The 25051-nt window shown below is 45.3% G+C and overlaps 1 protein-coding gene across 3 annotated transcripts in view; it reads right to left on the bottom strand.

Moving 5' to 3' along the window:
- Positions 1-25051, bottom strand: part of LOC116951142 (protein-arginine deiminase type-2-like) — a 62914-nt gene that overhangs the window by 10873 nt on the left and 26990 nt on the right. For all 3 annotated transcript variants that reach the window (XM_076073433.1, XM_076073432.1, XM_032969599.2), the window contains 10 exons: positions 23929-24046; positions 22069-22188; positions 20631-20812; positions 9285-9388; positions 8689-8791; positions 8137-8241; positions 6067-6221; positions 4116-4263; positions 1838-1943; positions 848-930 (listed from right to left, as the gene is read on the bottom strand). In XM_076073433.1, coding sequence (XP_075929548.1) covers positions 848-930; positions 1838-1943; positions 4116-4263; positions 6067-6221; positions 8137-8241; positions 8689-8791; positions 9285-9388; positions 20631-20812; positions 22069-22188; positions 23929-24046 — 1224 coding nt within the window. The remainder of the gene's footprint in view (positions 1-847; positions 931-1837; positions 1944-4115; positions 4264-6066; positions 6222-8136; positions 8242-8688; positions 8792-9284; positions 9389-20630; positions 20813-22068; positions 22189-23928; positions 24047-25051) is intronic.

Genomic DNA, 25051 nt, shown 5'->3' on the forward strand with positions numbered 1-25051 from the left:
ATCGGTGTGTGGTTATCTCTGGCTATCAGTGTGTGTGTGGTTATCTCTGGCTATCAGTGTGTGTGTGGTTATCTCTGGCTATCAGTGTGTGTGTGGTTATCTCTGGGTATCAGTGTGTGTTTGTGGTTATCTCTGGGTATCAGTGTGTGTGTGTGTGTGGTTATCTCTGGGTATCAGTGTGTGTGTGTGGTTATCTCTGGGTATCAGTGTGTGTGTGTGGTTATCTCTGGGTATCAGTGTGTGTGTGTGTGGTTATCTCTGGGTATCAGTGTATGTGTGTGGTTATCTCTGGGTATCAGTGTGTGTGTGTGGTTATCTCTGGGTACCAGTGTGTGTGTGGTTATCTCTGGGTATCAGTATGTGTGTGTGGTTATTTATGGGTATCGGTGTGTGGTTATCTCTGGCTATCAGTGTGTGTGTGGTTATCTCTGGCTATCAGTGTGTGTGGGGTTATCTCTGGGTATAAGTGTGTGTGTGGTTATCTCTGGCTATCAGTGTGTGTGTTTGGTTATCTCTAGCTATCAGTGTGTGTGTGTGTGGTTATCTCTGGGTATCAGTGTGTGTGTGTGGTTATCTCTGGGTATCAGTGTGTGTGTGTGGTTATCTCTGGGTATCAGTGTGTGTGTGTGTGTGGTTATCTCTGGGTATCAGTATGTGTGTCTGGTTATTTATGGGTATCAGTGTGTGGTTATCTCTGGCTATCACTGTGTGTGTGGTTATCTCTGGGTATCAGTGTGTGTGTGTGTGGTTATCTCTGGGTATCAGTGTGTGGTTATCTCTGGGTATCAGTGTGTGGTTATCTCTGGGTATCGGTGAGAACAGATCCATCTCTGGGTGAGTACTGTACCTGCACATATGAGTTTTCAGTCGTGATGTTCATGTCATCGAGGATGTCCTGAATCTTCATCTTGCGCTTCAAGGATGAGACAACTGTGGGGGGATCATAGATGGGAAGAGGGCGATCGCGATAGAGGAGATAGGGGAGGTCAGAGGTTCGGTTTTATTGCTTACAGCATTGACTGCAACTAGCATTACTGCCTGTTGTAATTGCAACTAGCAGTAACTACAACTAGCAGTAGTTACTCTCCGCCTGATGATGCTAGTTGTAATTACTGGTGAAACGTCGTACTCAGATTGTAAATGTTGTGGTTTTACTCTCCAACACACCAGTGTGCTGTGCTAGTAACAAATTGACATGTTCTGTTTACGTGACAAACCTCAATAATTGGCTACGTCGGGTGGTGGCGGTTTTAACGATATATTTATATTTACGCGATCGAACCCAAAAAATCCGTATCATGGATTCTGTTCAATGCAAAACCGGTACCAGTTCTCGGTGCAAATCAATCGCTGCCACCCAAAGAGAGATGCCAATTTCCTGATTGTCCAACTGAAACCCAAGACATGTGGCAGCCCTGACTTTATAATGCCATCCAATGTTTGGTGCTTTACAGTTATATTTTTTGGAAAGGCAAGGATATTTTCCCAAAACTTCTTTTTCCTTTCTTTGCAACTCATCAGATGGAAGTCTTTACAAAAGGGTCGGTGCCTCATTTTTCTCTTCTAGTCAATCATGACCCAGAACTTTTATCAGTATTAGAATACAGCCTAGGAAAGGCCTATGGCCCAATCCACCACGTTTCCATTTTGCCTATTTTCAGATGCCCTCAACCAGCAGAAGACGAATATGTACCTGCACATTAAAGCTGAACACATACGTAGTCGTCCAGTGTGCGGGACACCGCTTCGTTTAATACCTAGGATCTTGCGCTGCCAACTGCAGCTTCAGTGTCGATGTTTATAAATCTGCAACCTGTACATTTAGTGACGAGCTCACCGTCTGGGCAGCTCTCAAAGAGGCGCCTCTGGCCGTGGCCCTGCTGGTGCAGCTCCTTGAGGAGACGGAGACACGCGTTGGGGCTCGCGAGCAGCAGCCGGAACCCCTGTGTGTCGCACGACACCACAAGCACATCGCACACAACAACAACAACACAAACACGTAGAACACAACGACAACAACAACACAACACACAACAACACAAACAGACAAAGATCGTTAGCAGCCCCGCCGTTGGGCAGGGGCCTCCCACCCGCGTCTTCCACTCTTCACGATCTCTTTGCCACCTCCATCTCGGGCATTCCTCCAAACTGCATCTCATCCCACAATCTCATTTTCCATCTTTATTTTTCCTTCCAATCTTCAGCCTTAGTTCCTTTGGTAATGTTTCCCCATCTCTCATCCGATGTGCGAGCAACATCAGCACCCCACTGGAAGCCCTGCGGCCACCTTGCACCACTGATGACGCCGTCACTCGTTGTCACCGAGGTCGTCACTCTGGACATCTTTGTGAAAAAGAGCTTCATAGCTTATCGGATTCTTCCAATACAAATAATTGAGATTCTGATTCTGAGTGTCGCGCGTCTTGAAGGCCGGATGCCTGACAGCTGCCATTGGAAAATGCATGCCGCTAAAATGATTATTTAAAAAAAAAATCTATCTTCTAATTGATTATTCTAAATCTCACACAAACCCTCCTATTATCTCCTTTTTAAAGATCTTATTCTCTTGTTCAAGTAACAAAAAAGATCAATGGTCATCTATTTGCATATTCTCCAGATTATCGGAGACAGTTTTTTCTCCCCGGTACTTTAAAACAACATTTCGAGGTGCATCTTATTATTCAGTTTGCGTGTGTGTGACCAATATAAGTTTATTGACACTGGGTACATGTTTAGAGTGCATCGGACCTTGCGAGTCTTTTATAATGATGAGACTATGGTACACCTTCAATAGTGCTGTTTGTTTGCTCACCCCTTGGCATTTTGGGCCTGTGCTTAGCAACCACAATAATAACAACAAAATAAACAACGCATGTATATAGACACTGTGCATGCACGTGCGCTCGCATATACTGGGTGCTTAAAAAATGTTTAACACTTCTGAGAATTTGCAACAATACCACAAGAAATGTGCCTCCAGGCTCTGGAGACCACCTGGAGATGATTCCAGGCATGTGTTGACAATGATTGTGAACAAGTGGAGACTCTTTCACATTTTTAAGCTATTAACATTACATTTTGGTATCATGTAACAGAACCTTATCCGTTATTTTTCCATTAAAAACGATAGTCCCATGTAACTTTTTTTTTTAAGCGCCCCGTACTCGAGGCCAGCAGTACTCCACGCCAGCGGTTCCCAACCCTCTTTCTCAACCTCCAAATATTTAGCGGAACACCACACGCTGCAACCACTAGTTATTTGAAATTGTGCATTTCCTCGGTGAGGATGTTATTATTTATCTTTTTTTCCACGGGACCCCCACCCCACCATAGTAGCCTCGCGGACCACAGGTTGGGAACCACTGCTCGAGTTTAAAAATCCATGCATGGTCCTGCCCCACCCTCGTCTTGCTTCTCTCGTCTCTTACTCCTCTGTTACATCCTATCCTCTATGCTCCCAGCCTCTGCGGTCCCTCTCCGTGCCGCCCTCGCCATCCTGCGCCCAGTCTCGCTCTCTTCTTCCTTGTCCCTTCTCGCTCCCCTTCACTGGGAACAAACTCCCACTGCACGCAGAACAATCATCGTTGCCAGAACAACCAGCTGCCGCTCCTCCCTTAAATCCCATCTCTTCTCCCGAGTCCAATCTACTACTGCTGCTGCTACTAAACTAACCTGACATTAAATTAAACCATTATTTTACCAGGTGAGGCCCACAGAGCGATGTAGCGCTTTTTCATAAGTGGCTAATCACATGGGCATTTATTGCAGCCAAATGCTTTAAAAGCATATTGATTCTAAACGTGAAGGACCCGGAGACAAATCCTCACGACCACAAGAAGAACATGCAAACTCCAAATATACAGCAGGCGTCAGGGTCAATATCAAATCCACGACCTCCTGTACACCAGGTAAGGTAGTTAAAATCTTGCCACCGTGGCGCCTCCCTGCCCCCCACCCCCCAGCTACTACCAGACCTACCCCAACCCCCCTCCCCCCCTTTAACCTTTCCCACCTGTCCTCTTAACCGTCACCTAAACTACACTACCACTTTCTAAATCGCAACAACCACCATCATCTCCCGTGTAATCGGAGGACAGTTCGCCGTCACGCCAAACCTTGCGGTCGGGCGCCGGCACGAAGCTCATGAACTCGTCGACGTGGCCCACGCTGAGCCAGTCGCTGTAGAGCTCAACGGGCGCCTGCACCTGCTGCGCAAACAGGAACTCGCGCACGGCGCGGGCCATGTTGCGCCCCGCGCGCTCTCTGCAAGGACGGGACCACATACGAGGCAAGCGGGGCGGGGCAGGTCAGGGCGGGTCGGGATGTCACACCTGGGCGACAACGGCGGGCGACGGGGTCGGGCGGATAAGGGGACAGGAGGTGGAGAGGGAGTGCGATGAATGGGACGATCCTGTGAACGAGGGACCCATTTGAGCTCGAGGTGGGGCGGGGCACGTGCCTGCAGTCCCACCACTCTTTGAGCGATTGGTGCAGCGGCGGCGTGGTTGGCTTGGGCCCTGGTGCAAATAATTAATTGGGCCCCCCCATCCCTCCATCTTCAATTTCCCCCCACTTTGTTTCGTAAATCGTTACATCTCAATTATCAAGAAGTTTCATGACCGTTCCCCTCTCGTCTGTGTCTGTGTGTGTGTGTGCGAGTTGCTTAATGAGCTCATTCTTAACGTTTTCTGGCTTTCTGCCGAGTTCGGTAATGATTCTGAATTATACTATACAGTGTCTTTATGTTAAGGTTTGGTATTGAGCGGTATGCCACGTTCATTTAAAACATATCGCACGATATGCTGCTAGGTGTGTACAAGTTATTCGTATGCTGGTGGTCACATGGCTATATATTTTTTTGCTATCAGGAAGCCACTAGAGCTATGCCCTTTTAAATCGAAATTGAAAACTCATTCTTTAAAACTGATTTTTGTACTTAGTTGATGCTGCAATCTGAAATGTAAATGATCCATAAACCTGAAATGTTTACATCTGAACTTCAATCTTTGATTAGTTTGTTGTCCTTCCCCCACACCTCCGATTAGCATGGCTGGCTAACGTACGGTGCGAAAGAAATTCAACGTACACACATACATACAACACCTGGACTCCTCTGGCTTATCGGCAGTGCCTTCCCTGTGACGGCACCAGAGAAGGTGTCGGTCCAGCGATGTTGGTAAATTGTCACGATTCAGCATCGTGACCAAACTCGCCCGTTTTTTGTGTAGATGATACCTCGTTTGTATTCTTTCTCGTTTATTTCTCTGTCTTATTTGATGCAGTTTTTTCTTGACGATGGGTGTTCGAGGAATCGCCGATTCCAATACAATTGTTGCATTCAACGGCGAGCGCACGTCCAAATGTGCTTTCATGTGAATTCCAGTCTTGCGCAAGAGCAATTTTCGACGTCCGCTCGCCACGACGAGAGTGCTTCGGGAGGAGGCAGCTTTGCCATTGTCTCCCATTGAAGAGGGCGAGGGCTACAGTGGTCCACTATATACTTGAACTGATTAAGGCTAGTGCAAAGGAGAAAGCTATTTTTACAAGTGGGCTAACGGGGCGGGGGGGGGGGGTGAAGATAACTGTACAAATGAGACAGAATAAACGTGAAAAAAACTTAAGCTCAAAAGAAGTGGAAGGGGAGGGGGGTGGAGCTGGGGTGAGGAGGTGCATTGCGCGATGAACCAGCCGACCCGAGTTCGAATCCCGGCCAAGTTCAACATCGGTAAGAGAGCGTTAACCTGAACCGGGCCTGGCCCATTCCCACTCACCAAACGTGAAGGATGGTGGAAACAACCCCCTGTGATTGACATTGGTGTGGAGTGGCCTTAATGCAGAAGATTTTTTTTTTTAATGCAGCAAGGCAGTCGATTTCTTCCTTACTTTCTGAAAACATGACGAAAAGTAATGACTGCAGAAGAATCGGCTATTGAATCAAATCGCGACCGCCAACTGTGAATATTCATCGAGTTATTGAAGAGGTTCGGGGGGAGAGGGGGGGAGGTAAATCGTTCCACGCGGCGACCCCCAGAATGAGAGAGAGAGTGAGAGACCCAGCAGACTCACCCGGGGAAGGCGCTGCCGATGATGATGCGCCCGAGCGGATATTTCTTGCCCCTCACGATGACGGGGGGCGACACCTCAAGGTTTCCGAACGAGTCCAGGCTGTTCACCTCCTCGCCTCTCCGTGGCGTCCGCGTCACATAGCCAAAGTCCTTGCCCTGAGACGCCGGCCAGGGCGGAGAAACACCATGGTGGTGAGATATTAACTACCTCGCCTGGTATGCTGGAGGTCGTGGGATCGATCCCGATCCTGATGCTTGTTGTATATTTGGAATTTGCATTTACTCTGTCTCCATGGTCTTGTGGATTTTTCTCCGGGTCCTCCGGTTTTCCCCTGCACATTAGGAAACGTGCAAATTTTGATTTAAAGCTTTCGTGACTGCAGGGATTCATATTCTTGGTTCTTTCGGTAAAGTCACATAGAAGGGAAACAATAAAAAAATAAAACAATATAATTTTATTGTTTCATATTTTTATTATTTTATCGTTTCCCTTCTACGTGACTTTACCGAAAGAACCAAGAATAGGAAACATGCAGTTCAGAGTATTTGGCTGCTACAAATCTCCACGTGATAAGCCACTTCGTTGAGCTATAATTTGTGGCTAGGTCGCTTCCGAAAAAGAGTTATATAGCTCAGTGGGCCTTACCTGGTAAAATAAAATTAAAATGTTGGTTTTAGTTTTAAACATAAAAGGCTCAAATACTGAAGGGCTATACTCTGTTGGAATTTTACACGTAGAAACAGACTATGGTTCATTTACATTATTACCCACAACTAGTGACATAGGTGCATAATAAATTGAGTACAGTCTCAGAAAAGTTCACGATTTGAAAAAGAGCTATAATTGCTCAGTGAGTCTCACAATAAAAAAGGTTAAGTTTTTAGGAACGCAGTGAACATGACTCTTGCCATGTTCCAAATGCCTCCACGGACTCATCCCTGCATGCCCTGTCTCACTCCATCCTCTCTCATCATCCCCTCGGTTCCCCTCCATGCCCCCTCCTGCTGCTCCCCTCTCATCTCACTCTACTCTCCTCCGCACGACCTTCCCATTGCTCCCTTTCTTTCTGTCCTCACCATACTCCCCCCTGTGTATAGGAGGAGACGATGCATTTCGTGGGTAACAAGCAATTCCTGTGAATGGGTCACTGGATGATGTATACAGTAGTCCCTCGTTAACACTGACATCGTTTAATCATACTTATCAACCCGTTATCAGTGCCTACCTTATTTCAGACCAATTCAGACCTTATTGGTCACCCCGTGCCCTATAAAGAGCGAAACACAAACAAATAGAAACGAAATTTTGCCTGCATGGAAACGGCTGTACGCCATATGGACCTGAAAACTTAATTTCCCTGTACAAGAATACGGGTAAACCGTATGGGTTGACAGGTATGTTTAATGTTTTTTATTGGTTCACGTTTCACCTCCTATAGGACCCCTATGGTTCCGACTGACGTTAACATGTTGATTGATGGTAATGTTTACGTTCTGCACCCCGCGTGCAGAACGTAAATATTCACTGACTGGTACCGTCTTCTGGTTTCAGGAGAAACCAATTTTCTGATATACCATGATAAGTCCGCCTGTTCGCCCAACTTAACGCCATTCGATTTTTTTTTATCTCTGCGATTTTTGAAATAAAGTCTACAACCAGCAAACCAAGGGACGTTGAAGAGCTTAAACATGTTACTATTGTTGATGTTGCTGTGTCATCATCCATCCCCTACAGCTGTGTTGGAAAATGTTTTCTCAGGGTTTGAACACTAAATTACATTGATTATAGTGAATTATTGATCACAGTAAATGATGGACGACGTGGACGTTTATTAATAATCTGATAATATCTAATCAATACCATAACATTTTAAATAAACTAAAAACTCCTAAGCTATATTACATGAATTTCAGTACCTCGAATAACAATAAAACTACTCAACATTCTTTTTGGTCTATTATTTTTAGGACACCCTGTATGCTTTTTAATCGGCGATTCGCGAGGCAATGTGCATCGCTTTCTGCCATGGAAACGTAGCCAGCAAGGGCTGGGTGGGGTCGACGCGGTTACCGTTAGAAGGATCGGCACGGCCTTTAGTCCGCGGTCCCGCGGGGAGTCGAACACGACCGGTATGACCTTGGTGGGAGACTCGCAGTAGCCAAACTCCATCTCGTCCTGCGCGTGAACAAAGAGAAACGTCAATTACCCCACCCCCACGAAACCTCGCTGAGTGAATGGAGCAGCGTTGGTAGCGAGTGAATCCACCGGCGGATTAAGGCCTCCCAACGTCGCACTAAGACGTTTGGTTTGTTTGACCATACTTCACCGTACATGTGGAGTGCAGGCTGAAGGGTGGGCCCTATGGACCAGTTCGCATATCACTCGCCACTGATGTTAGCTGTCATCAGGAAATTGAACTTGGGTCGCCGGGTTCATAACCCAGTGCTCTCACCACTGCACCACTGCTCCATCCGAACTGCAGCATTATGAGATGCTAATCGTCTTCGACAGATGAGCTCACCCTGTGTGCTTACCACTATGAGTGGGAATTGAACTCAGGTCACTGGGTTAGTAGCGGCTCCCCACACACCTCAGTACTCCCTCTTACACACTGGCACTCACCTGCATCCACACGTCCATCGTGTTCTGTATTTCAAATGGCGTGCACCCGGCCAAGCGAGTGAGGGTGGTCATCTGCTTTATGAACACCGCATTCGTGTCGACCCTGGGGTGACAAAGATCCCCCATGTAGCCTTAACAGACTGTAGGGGCAAGTGATATTAGTGAGCACCGATGAAGGCCGGCACTGCACACGAGTGGGTAGGTGGCCAGCACTACACCAACACACACTCTTCCACATCTTTGTCTCCCTAGTGGTGACGTTTACACATCGCACCAGCTACTCCTTTGAGGCTAAGTCGACCTAGGGGAGGTCCAGGACCGGTAAAAATATTCGCTATCACTGGTGTTGGCTGTTAACGGGAATCGAACCTGGGTTGCCGGGTTTGTAGCACAGCGCACTAAACTGCTACACTTCCACTCCCTACTAACCCTGGGGTGAGCACACAACCACACAACCACGCAACCACAGAACCATGCAACTGCTCACCATGCAGAGAGGATACACCACGCATCACACGCCACCGCATCTAGGCCCGGTTTAATTTATTTTTGGGATTAACATAAAAATCGGGAACGTATCCCTACTCCCCAGATACCTTGACATGAAGATCTCCAGCGCCGGCTGGGTATTTGGAGTCATGATCCACGGAGCCACACGGAAAACCACGCTGTCGGTGAAAATCGGTGTGCTCTGTGTGCCCTGGCAAAAGCGAGAAAATAATAATACTATAGCGTCACAAAACAACCTAACCCATAATTTTCATAATGATGGTTTTGGGTTAGATAACGTAACAATAAATGTGTCGTAACCCTCCACCACCCGACACAGCCAATTGGTAAGGGATGTGTCATGTAAACAAACGCCAATTAGTTCCAACTTCAGGCCACCGGTGTGTTGGAGAGTAAATCCACAACATTTACAATTTGATTTCGATTTAAAGCTTTCGTGACTGCAATGATTCATCTTCTTTGGTTCTTTCGGTAAAGTCACGTAGAATGAGAATAAAATAATAAATTGATAAAATAAAATAACACAATAATATTCTCACGACGTTTCGGCCACAACACAAGCGGCCTTCATCAGGTGAAGGGACGAGACTGTCTGGTAGGACAGCGCTGGAGTGAAAGAGCCACGTTCAGATCACGGCCTTTAAGCTGTGTGAGAGGAACAAAGCGCCTTGACAAAGGAATTAGCATATAATTTAGCATTGAAATGGCTGAATGATTAGCTTGTGACTGGTCACAGAAATAGTTATGTTAAAAGCTAAAGCATACACATCCGCAGAAGCACCCCTTGACAATGGAATTAGCAATGCTAAATTATCCTGTTTGATTTGTACTTAGTGCCTCGGTAAATGTGTATGGTCTGACTTTAACGTAGCTATTTCTGTGAGCAGTTACAAGCTAATCACTCAGCTATTTCAAGATTATATGGCCTTCCAAAGATACACAAAGAAGATACACCCCTTCGTCCCATCGTCTCTACTATCAGCTCCCCCACCTACAAACTGGCACGTTTTCTTGCTAATATACTGCGACCTTTCACTGGAAAAACCACCTCTGCGGTACTAAATTCTACTCACCTGGTATCGACTATCAAAGGCATTTCCCTGTCCCCAAACGACCTGCTTGTCAGTTTTGATGTGGTGTCCTTGTTCACCAAAGTCCCGGTACCTGACACCATCGCTATCATTGAAGACCTGGTTCATCAAGGACTGCATACTGATGTACCCCCCCTGGTGAGACATTGCTTAACCAACACATACTTCACCTGGAATGGAACTTTCTACAAACAAACTGAGGGCACCCCAATGGGCTCCCCCCTATCTCCGGTTGTAGCCAACGTATTCATAGAAAAATTTGAAACTGACGCCATCCAGACTGCCACTCTACGCCCGGCCTTATGGAAGAGGTACGTTGATGACACCTTTGTCATCTGGCCACATGGCCAGCCTGCTCTAGACCAATTCCGCGACCACATCAATTCCGTACACCCAGCCATCAGATTTACCATGGAGGTCGAAAAAGATGGCAAACTACCCTTTTTGGATGTCTTAATTAAAAGGAGACATGATGGTTCAATGAGCCACTCTGTCTACAGGAAAGCTACCTATACAGATGCTTACTTGAAACCGGATTCCCACCACCATCCATCCCAGAAGAACTCCCTCATCAAGACTCTATACCATAGAGCCCAATGCATTTCCGACCAGGAACACATTACCAGTGAACTCAAGCACGTACACCAGGCTCTCAGGGCTAATGGCTACTCCGACTACACAATCCGCAAAGCCATCACTCCAGTCATGAAGAAGGATCCTCTTGTGGAGCCACTCAAAACCATCACCTTACCCTACATTGCAGGGGTCACTAAAAAGATCTCCAAAAATCCTGAATAAACACAAGATCCAGGTCCGATTCAACACAGTACATAAAATCCGTGATTTAGTTCCATCTGTAAAAGATGCTGTTCCAGACATACAGTACCCGGGCGTTTACAAACTAAAGTGCCTCTGTGGTAGTAGCTACATTGGAGAAACCAAAAGACATATCTCGGACCGCATCCGCGAACATAAAGCAGACTTGAAACACGGTAGGACGAACTCCTCTGCCGTGGCAGATCACTGTTATAATTCAGTGGGCTCACATGACATTGACTTCTCCAAGACGGAGGTTCTTTGCAAACCAACCGGCTACCATGAGAGATTCGTTCATGAGGCCATTCACATATACAAGCACAGAGACAATTTCAACCGAGAAGATGGATTCTGGCTTAGTAACCACTGGAAAGATTTTGATTTAAAGCTTTCGTGACTGCAGTAATTCATATTCTTAGTTTTTTCGGTAAAGTCACGTTGAAGAGAAACAACAGAATAACAAAATATATATAAAACAATAAAAAAATTCTCACGACGTTTCGACCATAACTCAAACGGTCATCATCAGGTGTGTCGGTTTGCATAAATTTATTTTAAAACGGCATATTTATTTATTTATAAAAAAAATAACGTTTGCGTCACGCGCAGCGATTGGCAGTTTGCCCAGGACTAGTCCATCTATTTTTTGAAAAGAGGAGGGGGGAGACGAAATTTGTTTTTATGTATGCTGTCTGAAAGCCACTGTAAGCGTGAACAATCAATCAAGAACTGAAATGATTTATCAAATCTTTCCAATGATTGCTAAGATAGAATCCATCTTCTCGGTTGAAATTGTCTCTGTGCTTGTATACGTGGATAGCCTCATGAACGAATCTCTCATGGAAGCCAGATGGCTTACAAAGAACCTCCGTCTTGGAAAAGTCAATGGCATGTGAGCCTACTGAATTAGAACAATGATCTGCTACGGCCGAGGTGTTGGTCCTACCGTGTTTAAGGTCTGCTTTATGTTCACGAATGCGGTCCGAGATATGGCGTTTGGTTTCTCCAATGTAACTACTACCACAGAGGCAACTTAGTTTGTAGACACCAGGGTATTGTATGTCCGGAATCACATCTTTTACAGACGGAACCAGATCACGGATTTTATGTAATGTGTTGAAACGGACCTGGATCTTGTGTTTATTCAAGATTTTGGAGATCTTTTTTGTGATCCCAGCAATGTAGGGTAAAGTGATGGTTTTGAAAGGCTCCTCAAGAGGGTTCTTCTTCATGGTTTGAGTGATAGCTTTGCGGATTGTATAGTCGGAGTAACCATTAGCCCTAAGAGCTTGGTGTACGTGCTTGAGTTCACTGCTTATGTGTTCCTGGTCGGATATGCATTGGGCTCTATGATACAGAGTCTTGATGAGAGAATTCTTCTGTGATGGATGGTGGTGGGAATCCGGTTTCAGATAAGCATCCGTATGGGTAGCTTTCCTGTAGACAGAGTGGCTCATTGAACCATCAGGTCTCTTTTTAATTAGGACATCCAAAAAAGGTATCTTGCCATCTATTTCGACTTCCATGGTAAATCTGATGGCTGGGTGTATGGAATTGATGTGGTCGAAGAATTGGTCTAGAGCAGGCCGGCCATGTGGCCAGATGACAAAAGTGTCATCCACGTACCTCTTCCATAAGGTTGGGCGCAGAGTGGCAGTCTGGATGGCGTCAGTCTCAAATTTCTCCATGAAAATGTTAGCTATAACTGGAGAAAGGGGGGAGCCCATTGGGGTGCCCTCAGTTTGTTTGTAGAAAGTTCCATTCCAAGTGAAGTATGTATTGGTTAAACAGTGTCTCACCAGGGGGGGTACCTCAGTGTTTAGTCCTTGATGAACCAAGTCTTCAATGATTGCAATGGTGTCAGGTACAGGAACCTTGGTGAATAAGGAAACTACATCAAAACTGACAAGCAGGTCGTCTGGGGACAGGGAAATACCCTTGATTGTTGATACCAGGTGAGTAGAATTTTGTACCGCAGAGGTGGTCTTTCCAGTGAAAGGACGCAGGATTTCAGACAAAAAACGAGCTAGTTTGTAGGTGGGGGAGCTGATAGTAGAGACTATGGGACGAAGAGGTGTATCAACTTTATGTATTTTTGGTAAGCCGTATAATCTTGGTGGCCTGGCAGCAGAAGGTTTCAACGAAAACTGTTTAGATTGATCAATTAATGCGGTTGAATCAGAAATTATTTTGTTGGTTTGTGTGACGAGGCTGTTGGTGGGATCTCTTTTTATTTTTGTATAACTACCATCGTCGAGTAATTCTTTAATTTTGTTGTTGTATTCTATTTTATCCATGATGACAGTAGCATTGCCTTTGTCAGCTGAGAGAACTACAATATCATTCCTCTTTTTTAATTTATATAATTCAAAACGCTCATCTTTGCTGAGGTTGCTAGCTGGTATCTTAGCGTTTTTGAGGGTTGCAGTGATTTCAGATCTTGCTACGTCTGCAGCGATGTGACCCAGGCCCCTGAGAGCAACGTCTACTTGGGCAATTATATCATTAACTGGTATGTGTTTAGGTGTGACTGCAAAGTTTAGACCTTTAGCTAAAACGGATTTCAGACCATCGGAAATAGAACTGTTACTGCGATTAATTACGACTTTATTAACGTCTACCTTTTTGGTGTGTGGGTCCGGTCTTTCGTTGAAGAGGAGGTTAAATTTGGAAATCAGGTTTTCCTTACATTTGGTCGACATAGTAGCAGCTGAAGAGGCAGTCATATTGTCTACATGTTCCCAATCCGATGTGGACATTATTGCCGTCAATGATAAGTGTGATTTGTAGAGTGTCTTGTCTAACTGATCTAGTTGTGTGCGTATAAGTCTGATTTTTTCTGAGATAAGAGCTAAGCTAGTTTTGAAAAGAATTCGTTTCGCATTAGAAGAAGTTACAGCAGCAGAGGTCAGTGCAAATGCGATTGGTATTACCCCAGAGTCGCGGCATCTCTTCAGGAAGGTGAGAGACTCGATCAGCTGAGCTTTCTTATCCCGGAGTTTGTTGAAGGATCTTAAAGTTATGTGAAAACCCTCCCCGTAGAGGCGATTAAATTTAGATTTAAAGCTTTCGTGACTGCAGTAATTCATATTCTTAGTTTTTTCGGTAAAGTCACGTTGAAGAGAAACAACAGAATAACAAAATATATATAAAACAATAAAAAAATTCTCACGACGTTTCGACCATAACTCAAACGGTCATCATCAGGTGTGTCGGTTTGCATAAATTTATTTTAAAACGGCATATTTATTTATTTATAAAAAAAAATAACGTTTGCGTCACGCGCAGCGATTGGCAGTTTGCCCAGGACTAGTCCATCTATTTTTTGAAAAGAGGAGGGGGGAGACGAAATTTGTTTTTATGTATGCTGTCTGAAAGCCACTGTAAGCGTGAACAATCAATCAAGAACTGAAATGATTTATCAAATCTTTCCAATGATTGCTAAGATAGAATCCATCTTCTCGGTTGAAATTGTCTCTGTGCTTGTATATGTGGATAGCCTCATGAACGAATCTCTCATGGAAGCCAGATGGCTTACAAAGAACCTCCGTCTTGGAAAAGTCAATGGCATGTGAGCCTACTGAATTAGAACAATGATCTGCTACGGCCGAGGTGTTGGTCCTACCGTGTTTAAGGTCTGCTTTATGTTCACGAATGCGGTCCGAGATATGGCGTTTGGTTTCTCCAATGTAACTACTACCACAGAGGCAACTTAGTTTGTAGACAACAAAATAATTTCTGATTCAACCGCATTAATTGATCAATCTAAACAGTTTTCGTTGAAACCTTCTGCTGCCAGGCCACCAAGATTATACGGCTTACCAAAAATACATAAAGTTGATACACCTCTTCGTCCCATAGTCTCTACTATCAGCTCCCCCACCTACAAACTAGCTCGTTTTTTGTCTGAAATCCTGCGTCCTTTCACTGGAAAGACCACCTCTGCGGTACAAAATTCTACTCACCTGGTATCAACAATCAAGAGTATTTCCCTGTCCCCAGACGACCTGCTTGTCAGTTTTGATGTAGTTTCCTTATTCACCAAGGTTCCTGTACCTGACACCATTGCAATCATTGAAGACTTGGTTCATCAAGGACTAAACACTGAGGTACCCCCCCTGGTGAGACACTGTTTAACCAATACATACTTCACTTGGAATGGAACTTTCTACAAACAAACTGAGGGCACCCCAATGGGCTCCCCCCTTTCTCCAGTTATAGCTAACATTTTCATGGAGAAATTTGAGACTGACGCCATCCAGACTGCCACTCTGCGCCCAACCTTATGGAAGAGGTACGTGGATGACACTTTTGTCATCTGGCCACATGGCCGGCCTGCTCTAGACCAATTCTTCGACCACATCAATTCCATACACCCAGCCATCAGATTTACCATGGAAGTCGAAATAGATGGCAAGATACCTTTTTTGGATGTCCTAATTAAAAAGAGACCTGATGGTTCAATGAGCCACTCTGTCTACAGGAAAGCTACCCATACGGATGCTTATCTGAAACCGGATTCCCACCACCATCCATCACAGAAGAATTCTCTCATCAAGACTCTGTATCATAGAGCCCAATGCATATCCGACCAGGAACACATAAGCAGTGAACTCAAGCACGTACACCAAGCTCTTAGGGCTAATGGTTACTCCGACTATACAATCCGCAAAGCTATCACTCAAACCATGAAGAAGAACCCTCTTGAGGAGCCTTTCAAAACCATCACTTTACCCTACATTGCTGGGATCACAAAAAAGATCTCCAAAATCTTGAATAAACACAAGATCCAGGTCCGTTTCAACACATTACATAAAATCCGTGATCTGGTTCCGTCTGTAAAAGATGTGATTCCGGACATACAATACCCTGGTGTCTACAAACTAAGTTGCCTCTGTGGTAGTAGTTACATTGGAGAAACCAAACGCCATATCTCGGACCGCATTCGTGAACATAAAGCAGACCTTAAACACGGTAGGACCAACACCTCGGCCGTAGCAGATCATTGTTCTAATTCAGTAGGCTCACATGCCATTGACTTTTCCAAGACGGAGGTTCTTTGTAAGCCATCTGGCTTCCATGAGAGATTCGTTCATGAGGCTATCCACATATACAAGCACAGAGACAATTTCAACCGAGAAGATGGATTCTATCTTAGCAATCATTGGAAAGATTTGATAAATCATTTCAGTTCTTGATTGATTGTTCACGCTTACAGTGGCTTTCAGACAGCATACATAAAAACAAATTTCATCTCCCCCCTCCTCTTTTCAAAAAATAGATGGACTAGTCCTGGGCAAACTGCCAATCGCTGCGCGTGACGCAAACGTTATTTTTTTTCATAAATAAATAAATATGCCGTTTTAAAATAAATTTATGCAAACCGACACACCTGATGATGACCGTTTGAGTTATGGTCGAAACGTCGTGAGAATTTTTTACTGTTTTATATATATTTTGTTATTCTGTTGTTTCTCTTCAACGTGACTTTACCGAAAAAACTAAGAATATGAATTACTGCAGTCACGAAAGCTTTAAATCAAAATTTAATCGCCTCTACGGAGAGGGTTTTCACATAACTTTAAGATCCTTCAACAAACTCCGGGATAAGAAAGCTCAGCTGATCGAGTCTCTCACCTTCCTGAAGAGATGCCGCGACTCTGGGGTAATACCAATCGCATTTGCACTGACCTCTGCTGCTGTAACTTCTTCTAATGCGAAACGAATTCTTTTCAAAACTAGCTTAGCTCTTATCTCAGAAAAAATCAGACTTATACGCACACAACTAGATCAGTTAAACAAGACACTCTACAAATCACACTTATCATTGACGGCAATAATGTCCACATCGGATTGGGAACATGTAGACAATATGACTGCCTCTTCAGCTGCTACTATGTCGACCAAATGTAAGGAAAACCTGATTTCCAAATTTAACCTCCTCTTCAACAAAAGACCGGACCCACACACCAAAAAGGTAGACGTTAATAAAGTCGTAATTAATCGCAGTAACAGTTCTATTTCCGATGGTCTGAAATCCGTTTTAGCTAAAGGTCTAAACTTTGCAGTCACACCTAAACACATACCAGTTAATGATATAATTGCCCAAGTAGACGTTGCTCTCAGGGGCCTGGGTCACATCGCTGCAGACGTAGCAAGATCTGAAATCGCTGCAACCCTCAAAAACGCTAAGATACCAGCTAGCAACCTCAGCAAAGATGAGCGTTTTGAATTATATAAATTAAAAAAGAGGAATGATATTGTAGTTCTCTCAGCTGACAAAGGCAATGCTACTGTCATCATGGATAAAATAGAATACAACAACAAAATTAAAGAATTACTCGACGATGGTAGTTATACAAAAATAAAAAGAGATCCCACCAACAGCCTCGTCACACAAACCAACAAAATAATTTCTGATTCAACCGCATTAATTGATCAATCTAAACAGTTTTCGTTGAAACCTTCTGCTGCCAGGCCACCAAGATTATACGGCTTACCAAAAATACATAAAGTTGATACACCTCTTCGTCCCATAGTCTCTACTATCAGCTCCCCCACCTACAAACTAGCTCGTTTTTTGTCTGAAATCCTGCGTCCTTTCACTGGAAAGACCACCTCTGCGGTACAAAATTCTACTCACCTGGTATCAACAATCAAGGGTATTTCCCTGTCCCCAGACGACCTGCTTGTCAGTTTTGATGTAGTTTCCTTATTCACCAAGGTTCCTGTACCTGACACCATTGCAATCATTGAAGACTTGGTTCATCAAGGACTAAACACTGAGGTACCCCCCCTGGTGAGACACTGTTTAACCAATACATACTTCACTTGGAATGGAACTTTCTACAAACAAACTGAGGGCACCCCAATGGGCTCCCCCCTTTCTCCAGTTATAGCTAACATTTTCATGGAGAAATTTGAGACTGATGCCATCCAGACTGCCACTCTGCGCCCAACCTTATGGAAGAGGTACGTGGATGACACTTTTGTCATCTGGCCACATGGCCGGCCTGCTCTAGACCAATTCTTCGACCACATCAATTCCATACACCCAGCCATCAGATTTACCATGGAAGTCGAAATAGATGGCAAGATACCTTTTTTGGATGTCCTAATTAAAAAGAGACCTGATGGTTCAATGAGCCACTCTGTCTACAGGAAAGCTACCCATACGGATGCTTATCTGAAACCGGATTCCCACCACCATCCATCACAGAAGAATTCTCTCATCAAGACTCTGTATCATAGAGCCCAATGCATATCCGACCAGGAACACATAAGCAGTGAACTCAAGCACGTACACCAAGCTCTTAGGGCTAATGGTTACTCCGACTATACAATCCGCAAAGCTATCACTCAAACCATGAAGAAGAACCCTCTTGAGGAGCCTTTCAAAACCATCACTTTACCCTACATTGCTGGGATCACAAAAAAGATCTCCAAAATCTTGAATAAACACAAGATCCAGGTCCGTTTCAACACATTACATAAAATCCGTGATCTGGTTCCGTCTGTAAAAGATGTGATTCCGGACATACAATACCCTGGTGTCTACAAACTAAGTTGCCTCTGTGGTAGTAGTTACATTGGAGAAACCAAACGCCATATCTCGGACCGCATTCGTGAACATAAAGCAGACGTTAAACACGGTAGGACCAACACTTCGGCCGTAGCAGATCATTGTTCTAATTCAGTAGGCTCACATGCCATTGACTTTTCCAAGACGGAGGTTCTTTGTAAGCCATCTGGCTTCCATGAGAGATTCGTTCATGAGGCTATCCACGTATACAAGCACAGAGACAATTTCAACCGAGAAGATGGATTCTATCTTAGCAATCATTGGAAAGATTTGATAAATCATTTCAGTTCTTGATTGATTGTTCACGCTTACAGTGGCTTTCAGACAGCATACATAAAAACAAATTTCGTCTCCCCCCTCCTCTTTTCAAAAAATAGATGGACTAGTCCTGGGCAAACTGCCAATCGCTGCGCGTGACGCAAACGTTATTTTTTTTATAAATAAATAAATATGACGTTTTAAAATAAATTTATGCAAACCGACACACCTGATGATGACCGTTTGAGTTATGGTCGAAACGTCGTGAGAATTTTTTATTGTTTTATATATATTTTGTTATTCTGTTGTTTCTCTTCAACGTGACTTTACCGAAAAAACTAAGAATATGAATCACTGGAAAGATGTTTTAAATCATTTCTGTTCTTAATTAATTGTAGTTTTACGATGACCTTCAGACCGCAGCTCTTTTGCCAGCATTGCCTCTTAATACCTCTCACACCACGGTTAATGGTATGGTTTTACAACATGGAGTATACTAGGGCCTCGCAGCTGTCTCTCTCCCCCTCCTCTGTTCCGACCATGGACGAACTCGTCCGTCTGAACGGGGCCCGTAGCTATCCGTGGTGCTAAAGTTGAGGGTAAGAATCCACCCATTTTTTTGCCATATAGCATTGATATATAACGACTTACTGTTGGTAGCTTAGCTGATTGGAGAATATAGAGTTTATTGATAACATTAAGGTAATTTATATTTTAGTTTTTATTGGTTCACTATATAGTACTGTGAATAGCTCAGATGTGTAGGCCTTGACTTCAACATAGTCATTTCTGTGACCAGTCACTAGCTAATCACTCAGTTATTTCAATGCTAAATTCGCCTAGTTATTTCAATGCTAAATTCTCCTGTTTGATTTGTACTAAGTGCCTCGGTGAATGTGTATGGTCTGAATTTAACGTAGCTATTTCTGTGAGCAGTTACAAGCTAATCACTCAGCTATTTCAATGCTAAATTCTATGCTAATTCCATTGTCAAGGAGTGCCTCTGTGGATGTGTATGCTTTAACTTAGCTATTTCAATGCTAAATTGTATGCTAATTCCATTGTCAAGGGGTGCCTCTGCGGATGTGTATGCTTTAACTTTTAACATAACTATTTCTGTGACCAGTCACAAGCTAATCATTCAGCCATTTCAATGCTAAATTATATGCTAATTCCTTTGTCAAGGCGCTTTGTTCCTCTCACACAGCTTAAAGGCCGTGATCTGAACGTGGCTCTTTCACTCCAGCGCTGTCCTGCCAGACAGTCTCGTCCCTTCACCTGATGAAGGCCGCTTGTGTTGTGGCCGAAACGTCGTGAGAATATTATTGTGTTATTTTATTTTATCAATTTATTATTTTATTCTCATTCTACGTGACTTTACCGAAAGAACCAAAGAAGATTTACAATTTGATTACGATGTTTCACTGGTAATTACATCCAGCATCATGCGCCATTTGCCAGAATAGCCTATCCCACTTCACTTCCCGTAGATGGATCACTGACATCAAGATGTGTCCAGACAGCTGGATAAAAAATAAATCGCAACGTTCGATGGCCAGCCAAAAAGCCGACTGCTGCGAGGATGACCGGAGTCTGCGCGATGGTTTATGCTCCTCGACAAGAAAGATGGATGCACGGGGATAGTTGCTGCCCGGTTGCTGCTGCTGGTTCTGATGCCCACTCACCGGTAGGATGCTCTGCAGGAGGCTGAGGTGGAAGTGAACGAATCCGTTGAAGTCGCCGTCCGGGAAGCTTAGCCCCTCCACGAAGAGGTTAACCTCTCCGCCACGACCCGGGTACTCGAACAAGTAGCTCGACTTGCCAGGCCCCAGCGAATGGCTCTCCGTGCCTATCACCTTGCTCAGATCTCAACACCACCGAGGCACCGACAACGCGTCAACCAGCGAGTGTCCTTCACTTGACATGTCCCCCGTCACGTTTACAAGCTTGTGATGGTCGTCCGATCTCAGAATCAAGAGCAGGATTCAGACTGGAGAGTACAGTAAAACCCTTTCTATCTGCGAGGATTACGTTCTTGAAAATGCTCGCGAATGCAGAAAAACCTTTGCTCCAGTGGGGGAAAAGTGGGGTGAAGTTCCTGGAACGAGTGAACATAGGGAGGAAATGGTAAGTGTTTAATAACTATGACTACAATAAATAAATAACATTCAGAAGTACGACGTGTTTGTTTTAAATTTCCTTTGATGATGATGATGATGATTTGACGACGATAGAGGTGGTGGTGATCTCCTCGAGAGATGCAGGCGTTTGATAACAACGCAGTACAGCTGTTATCAGTTCAGCACTGGGGAGCACGAGCCGCAACACTCTCCCTGATTGCATTCGCGTTCTTTTTAATGGACCGGACAGTCGACTCGTTTATACATTTGGTATAAGTACGTATATGAAGTAAAAAAATCCACAAGAGTGAGTTTAGAGCGGGATTACTGCAAGACGTGAGGACTACGTGGGCAGCCGAGGGGGCATGCCTGATCTTTGCAGACAGTTTCAAATGTAGTAACATTCTGTGCTCACCTCCCTAGTGCCGATGGTCTATAGGCACTACGCACACTCGCGAATACTGGAGTCCGGCGGGTCGCGAAGAGGGAAAAATGGATACATTTAGAAACTCGCGAATATGTGAAACTTGCAAATCCAGAACTCGCGCTTAGTGAGGATTTCTTGTATTTGGATTGATGACTGCCTCAGGATACCAGCTACCATAGGCTTGAGATGCCAGGTAACCAGGAGATAGCAACGCAGCTACACAGAATGTATGAAGTGAAGTCGTGAGTCGTAAGGAATGAACTGGCGGACCGTATCTCTCTTTAAACACACCTTGATGCTAAATGTGGAGGGAAGAAAAACAGAGGACCCGGAGAAAAATCCAGAGAGACACGCAAACTCCAAATATAGAGACGTCAGGGTTGGGATCGAACCCACGACCTCCTGTATACCCGGCGAGGTTGTTAACATCTCCTAGCCACCGTGTAAGGTGATTATAGACAGGCGTCAGGGTTGGGTCTGAGCCCACGTCCTCCTGTATCCTGTATACCAGGTGAAGTAGTTAACATCTCTTAGCCACTGTGGCGCAGTGCACCGTTGGGTCGATGAGCCTCTCACCGGGTATGTGGAAAACGCCAGCGTGCTGCGACTCGAGGCTGTGCAGCTGGAGGCTGTAGCCGGGCGGCAGCTTGGCGGGGCCTCGGGTACGAACCAGCATGGGCGACATGTCCTGCAGGTCTGTCGGGGGACGGTCACATGTGGCGGCATGGCGATCATCACCCATCAGCTCATTAGTGACACAGTGATCGTCACCCATCAGCTCATTAGTGACACGGTGATCATCACCCGTCAGCTCATTAGTGACACGGTGATCATAACCCATCAACTCAATAGTGACACAGTGATCATCACCCGTCAGCTCATTAGTAACACGGCGATCATAACCCGTCAGCTCATTAGCGACTATGAGGCTCAACATATTTATGCCAAGGTTCTCTTTCTGAAGCCAGCGTCGCAGCTTCACTCGATCTCAATCCCTCTTCTCGTTCCTCTCTTTCTCCACTGCGTCTACCCAACCTCGTTCCTGGTCTTCCCTCCTCCCAGTTTCCCTCCACTTTTGTGGGCACCGCAACATGGCTCCCGCGACGCTTCGTCGACACCCAAGGCCTCTCGCCCCTCTAGGGGGAGCCCTTCTAAAGCAGTGGTTCTCATACCGGGGGGTACTTGGAAGTACAAGCAGTGCCAGATTAAGTTAGTGCAGGCCCTGTAGCATATGCTATAAAGGGGCCCTAAATATGAAAACAACTTTTTTTTTACTTGCATAGTAAAGCAATTGTATTTTTTCGTTTGCTATACAGCCAGATAATACGACAAATCGCTAACCTTTAAACACCTAGTCGTTCACAATAGTTGAAGGCGGTATAGTACTATAATAATAGAGAATCACTGAACCGGAATTGCTAGCTTCAAAGCATTTAGCGCGGGGCCCTTGAAAGTGCGGGGCCCGTAGCTACTGCACGTGTAGCTACTGCACGTGTAGCTACTGCATGTGTAGCTACTGCACGTGTAGCTACTGCACGTGTAGCTACTACATGTGTAGCTACACATGCTCCTCGGATAATCCCGCACTGGGTACAGGTGGGAATGTCCCAGGGGGTACCTGAGGTGATTTATCAATTAGAGTCATTGAGTAAATAATCTAAGATGAATCTGCCAATATAAAATAAGTAAGATGAAATTGAATTCCATATGGTAACCCAAAACGATTTAAAAGACCTTCCTAAACTCACCGATCGTAAACAATGTGGGTTTCCAAGATAACCAGCGAGCGCGAACAAATTATGTCGCGCGTTGCACAGCGTCCGTTTAATTTTCTTCTTTTATACACTTGCAGTTACTACCTAGTTAGGATACCTCGCAAAATGGATAACTGGTTCAAATATTGATGTCCATTATTCGTACATTTATTTCTCAGAACCATGTTAAGTGGGGCAAGGGGCTTGTGCTCGTATGAAACAAAATTCAACAAGGGGGTCACAGAAGTAGCCAATCGAAGGTTGAGAACCACTGATCTAGAGGGCGTTTACGCATGTCACACGTCACACATTTTTTGTGCATTTGTATTATTAAAGAATAAAAACGCTCAGCAAGTCGTCAATGAGGAGCACGGAGAGAGCGAGGTGCGTGAGGTGGAGATTGGAGTTTGCATGTCTCTCTCTCTCTCCCCTTGGTCGCCTGTGGATTTTTTTCCAGGTTCTCTGGTTTTTCCCACAAACATTTCAAATCAACGTCATGCGTTTAGAGTATTTGGCTGCTGTAAATGTCCACGTGATGACAAGCCACCTTCGTCGAGCCGTCATTTGTGAATGCCAGGTCGCTTCTGAAAAAGAAGCTATATACAGCTCAGTGGGGCCTTGCTTGTTAAAATAAAAATTCGTTTAGTTTATCAATTTAGTTCATGGAGTGGCGGCCGCGCACCTGCTGCCCCCTGTAGGTAGCGGTCCTCGTTGTCGGGTGGCGAGGTGGAGTCCCTCTCCTTGTCGCAGTTCACCAGAAGAATGGCGCCATGCCCGTTGGGTCCCCACTTCCACGTCGCCTTCACGCGCCACAGAGAAAAAGACAAAGATCCCCCCCATGTAGCCTTAACAATACTGTCAAGGCAAGCGCTGTTGTTGCGTGCAGCACCTGTGAAGGGCCGGCACGACACATGAGGGGGTGGGTGGCCAGCATCATGCCCCAGCCGCATTTGTCTTGCCCAGTGGTGATGTTTACGCGCCGTACCGGGTACTTATTTGAGGCTGAGTCGACCTTGGGGAGGTCAAGGACCAGTTCAGATAATCGTCACTGGTGTTGGTGGCAGTCACAGTGGGAATTAAACGCCAATCGCCGGGTTCAAAGAACAGAATCCATTACACTACTATTCAGCACCACAGAGATAGAGATCCCCCATATAGCCTTAAACAGACTGTTGGGGCAAGTACTTTTCCCGAGTAGCACCTATGAAGACTGTAACGGCACACAAGGGGGTGGATGGCCAGCACCACACCCCGGCTGCCTTTGTTGCCCCCCAGTGGCAATGTTTACTACACGCCACACCAGGTACCCATTTGAGGCTGAGTCGACCTAGGGGAGGCCCAGGATCGGTTCAGATAATCGTCACCGGCATTGGTGGCCATGAGCAAGAATAAAATCCGTGTCGCCGGGTTCGTTGCGAGGCATAGCGCAAAACCGTTACTGCACCACCGCCCAGCGCCACGGGCACAGAACGACAACCATCGTAGCTTCTACAACGCCCCCCCACACCGCCACCCTCCGGTGAGCGAAGACCGCGGCCACGCTCTGGGGATGACGATGCGGGCCGAGCACTCGCGCGTTTGCCGCTTGTTGCAGATGCGCACGGTTCGAGCCCAGGGGCCACCCTGGATGACGCCGCGGGGTGTATCAACCAGAGACTCAATGGGCCGTCTGCTTCACAGTGGTGGACATTCGAGATCCCGTGACGTGATTCGAAACGGAGTGGGACACGTGTGCCGGCGTCACGGTCCAAACTTACCAATTAAAATTGCTCGTAAATGACCTATGAACTATAAAACTATACAAA

The sequence above is a fragment of the Petromyzon marinus genome, chromosome 42 (genome assembly GCF_048934315.1).
Source record: "Petromyzon marinus isolate PM22_M1 ecotype Great Lakes invasive population chromosome 42, UKy_Petmar_22M1.pri1.0, whole genome shotgun sequence".
Classification (NCBI taxonomy): domain Eukaryota; kingdom Metazoa; phylum Chordata; class Hyperoartia; order Petromyzontiformes; family Petromyzontidae; genus Petromyzon; species Petromyzon marinus.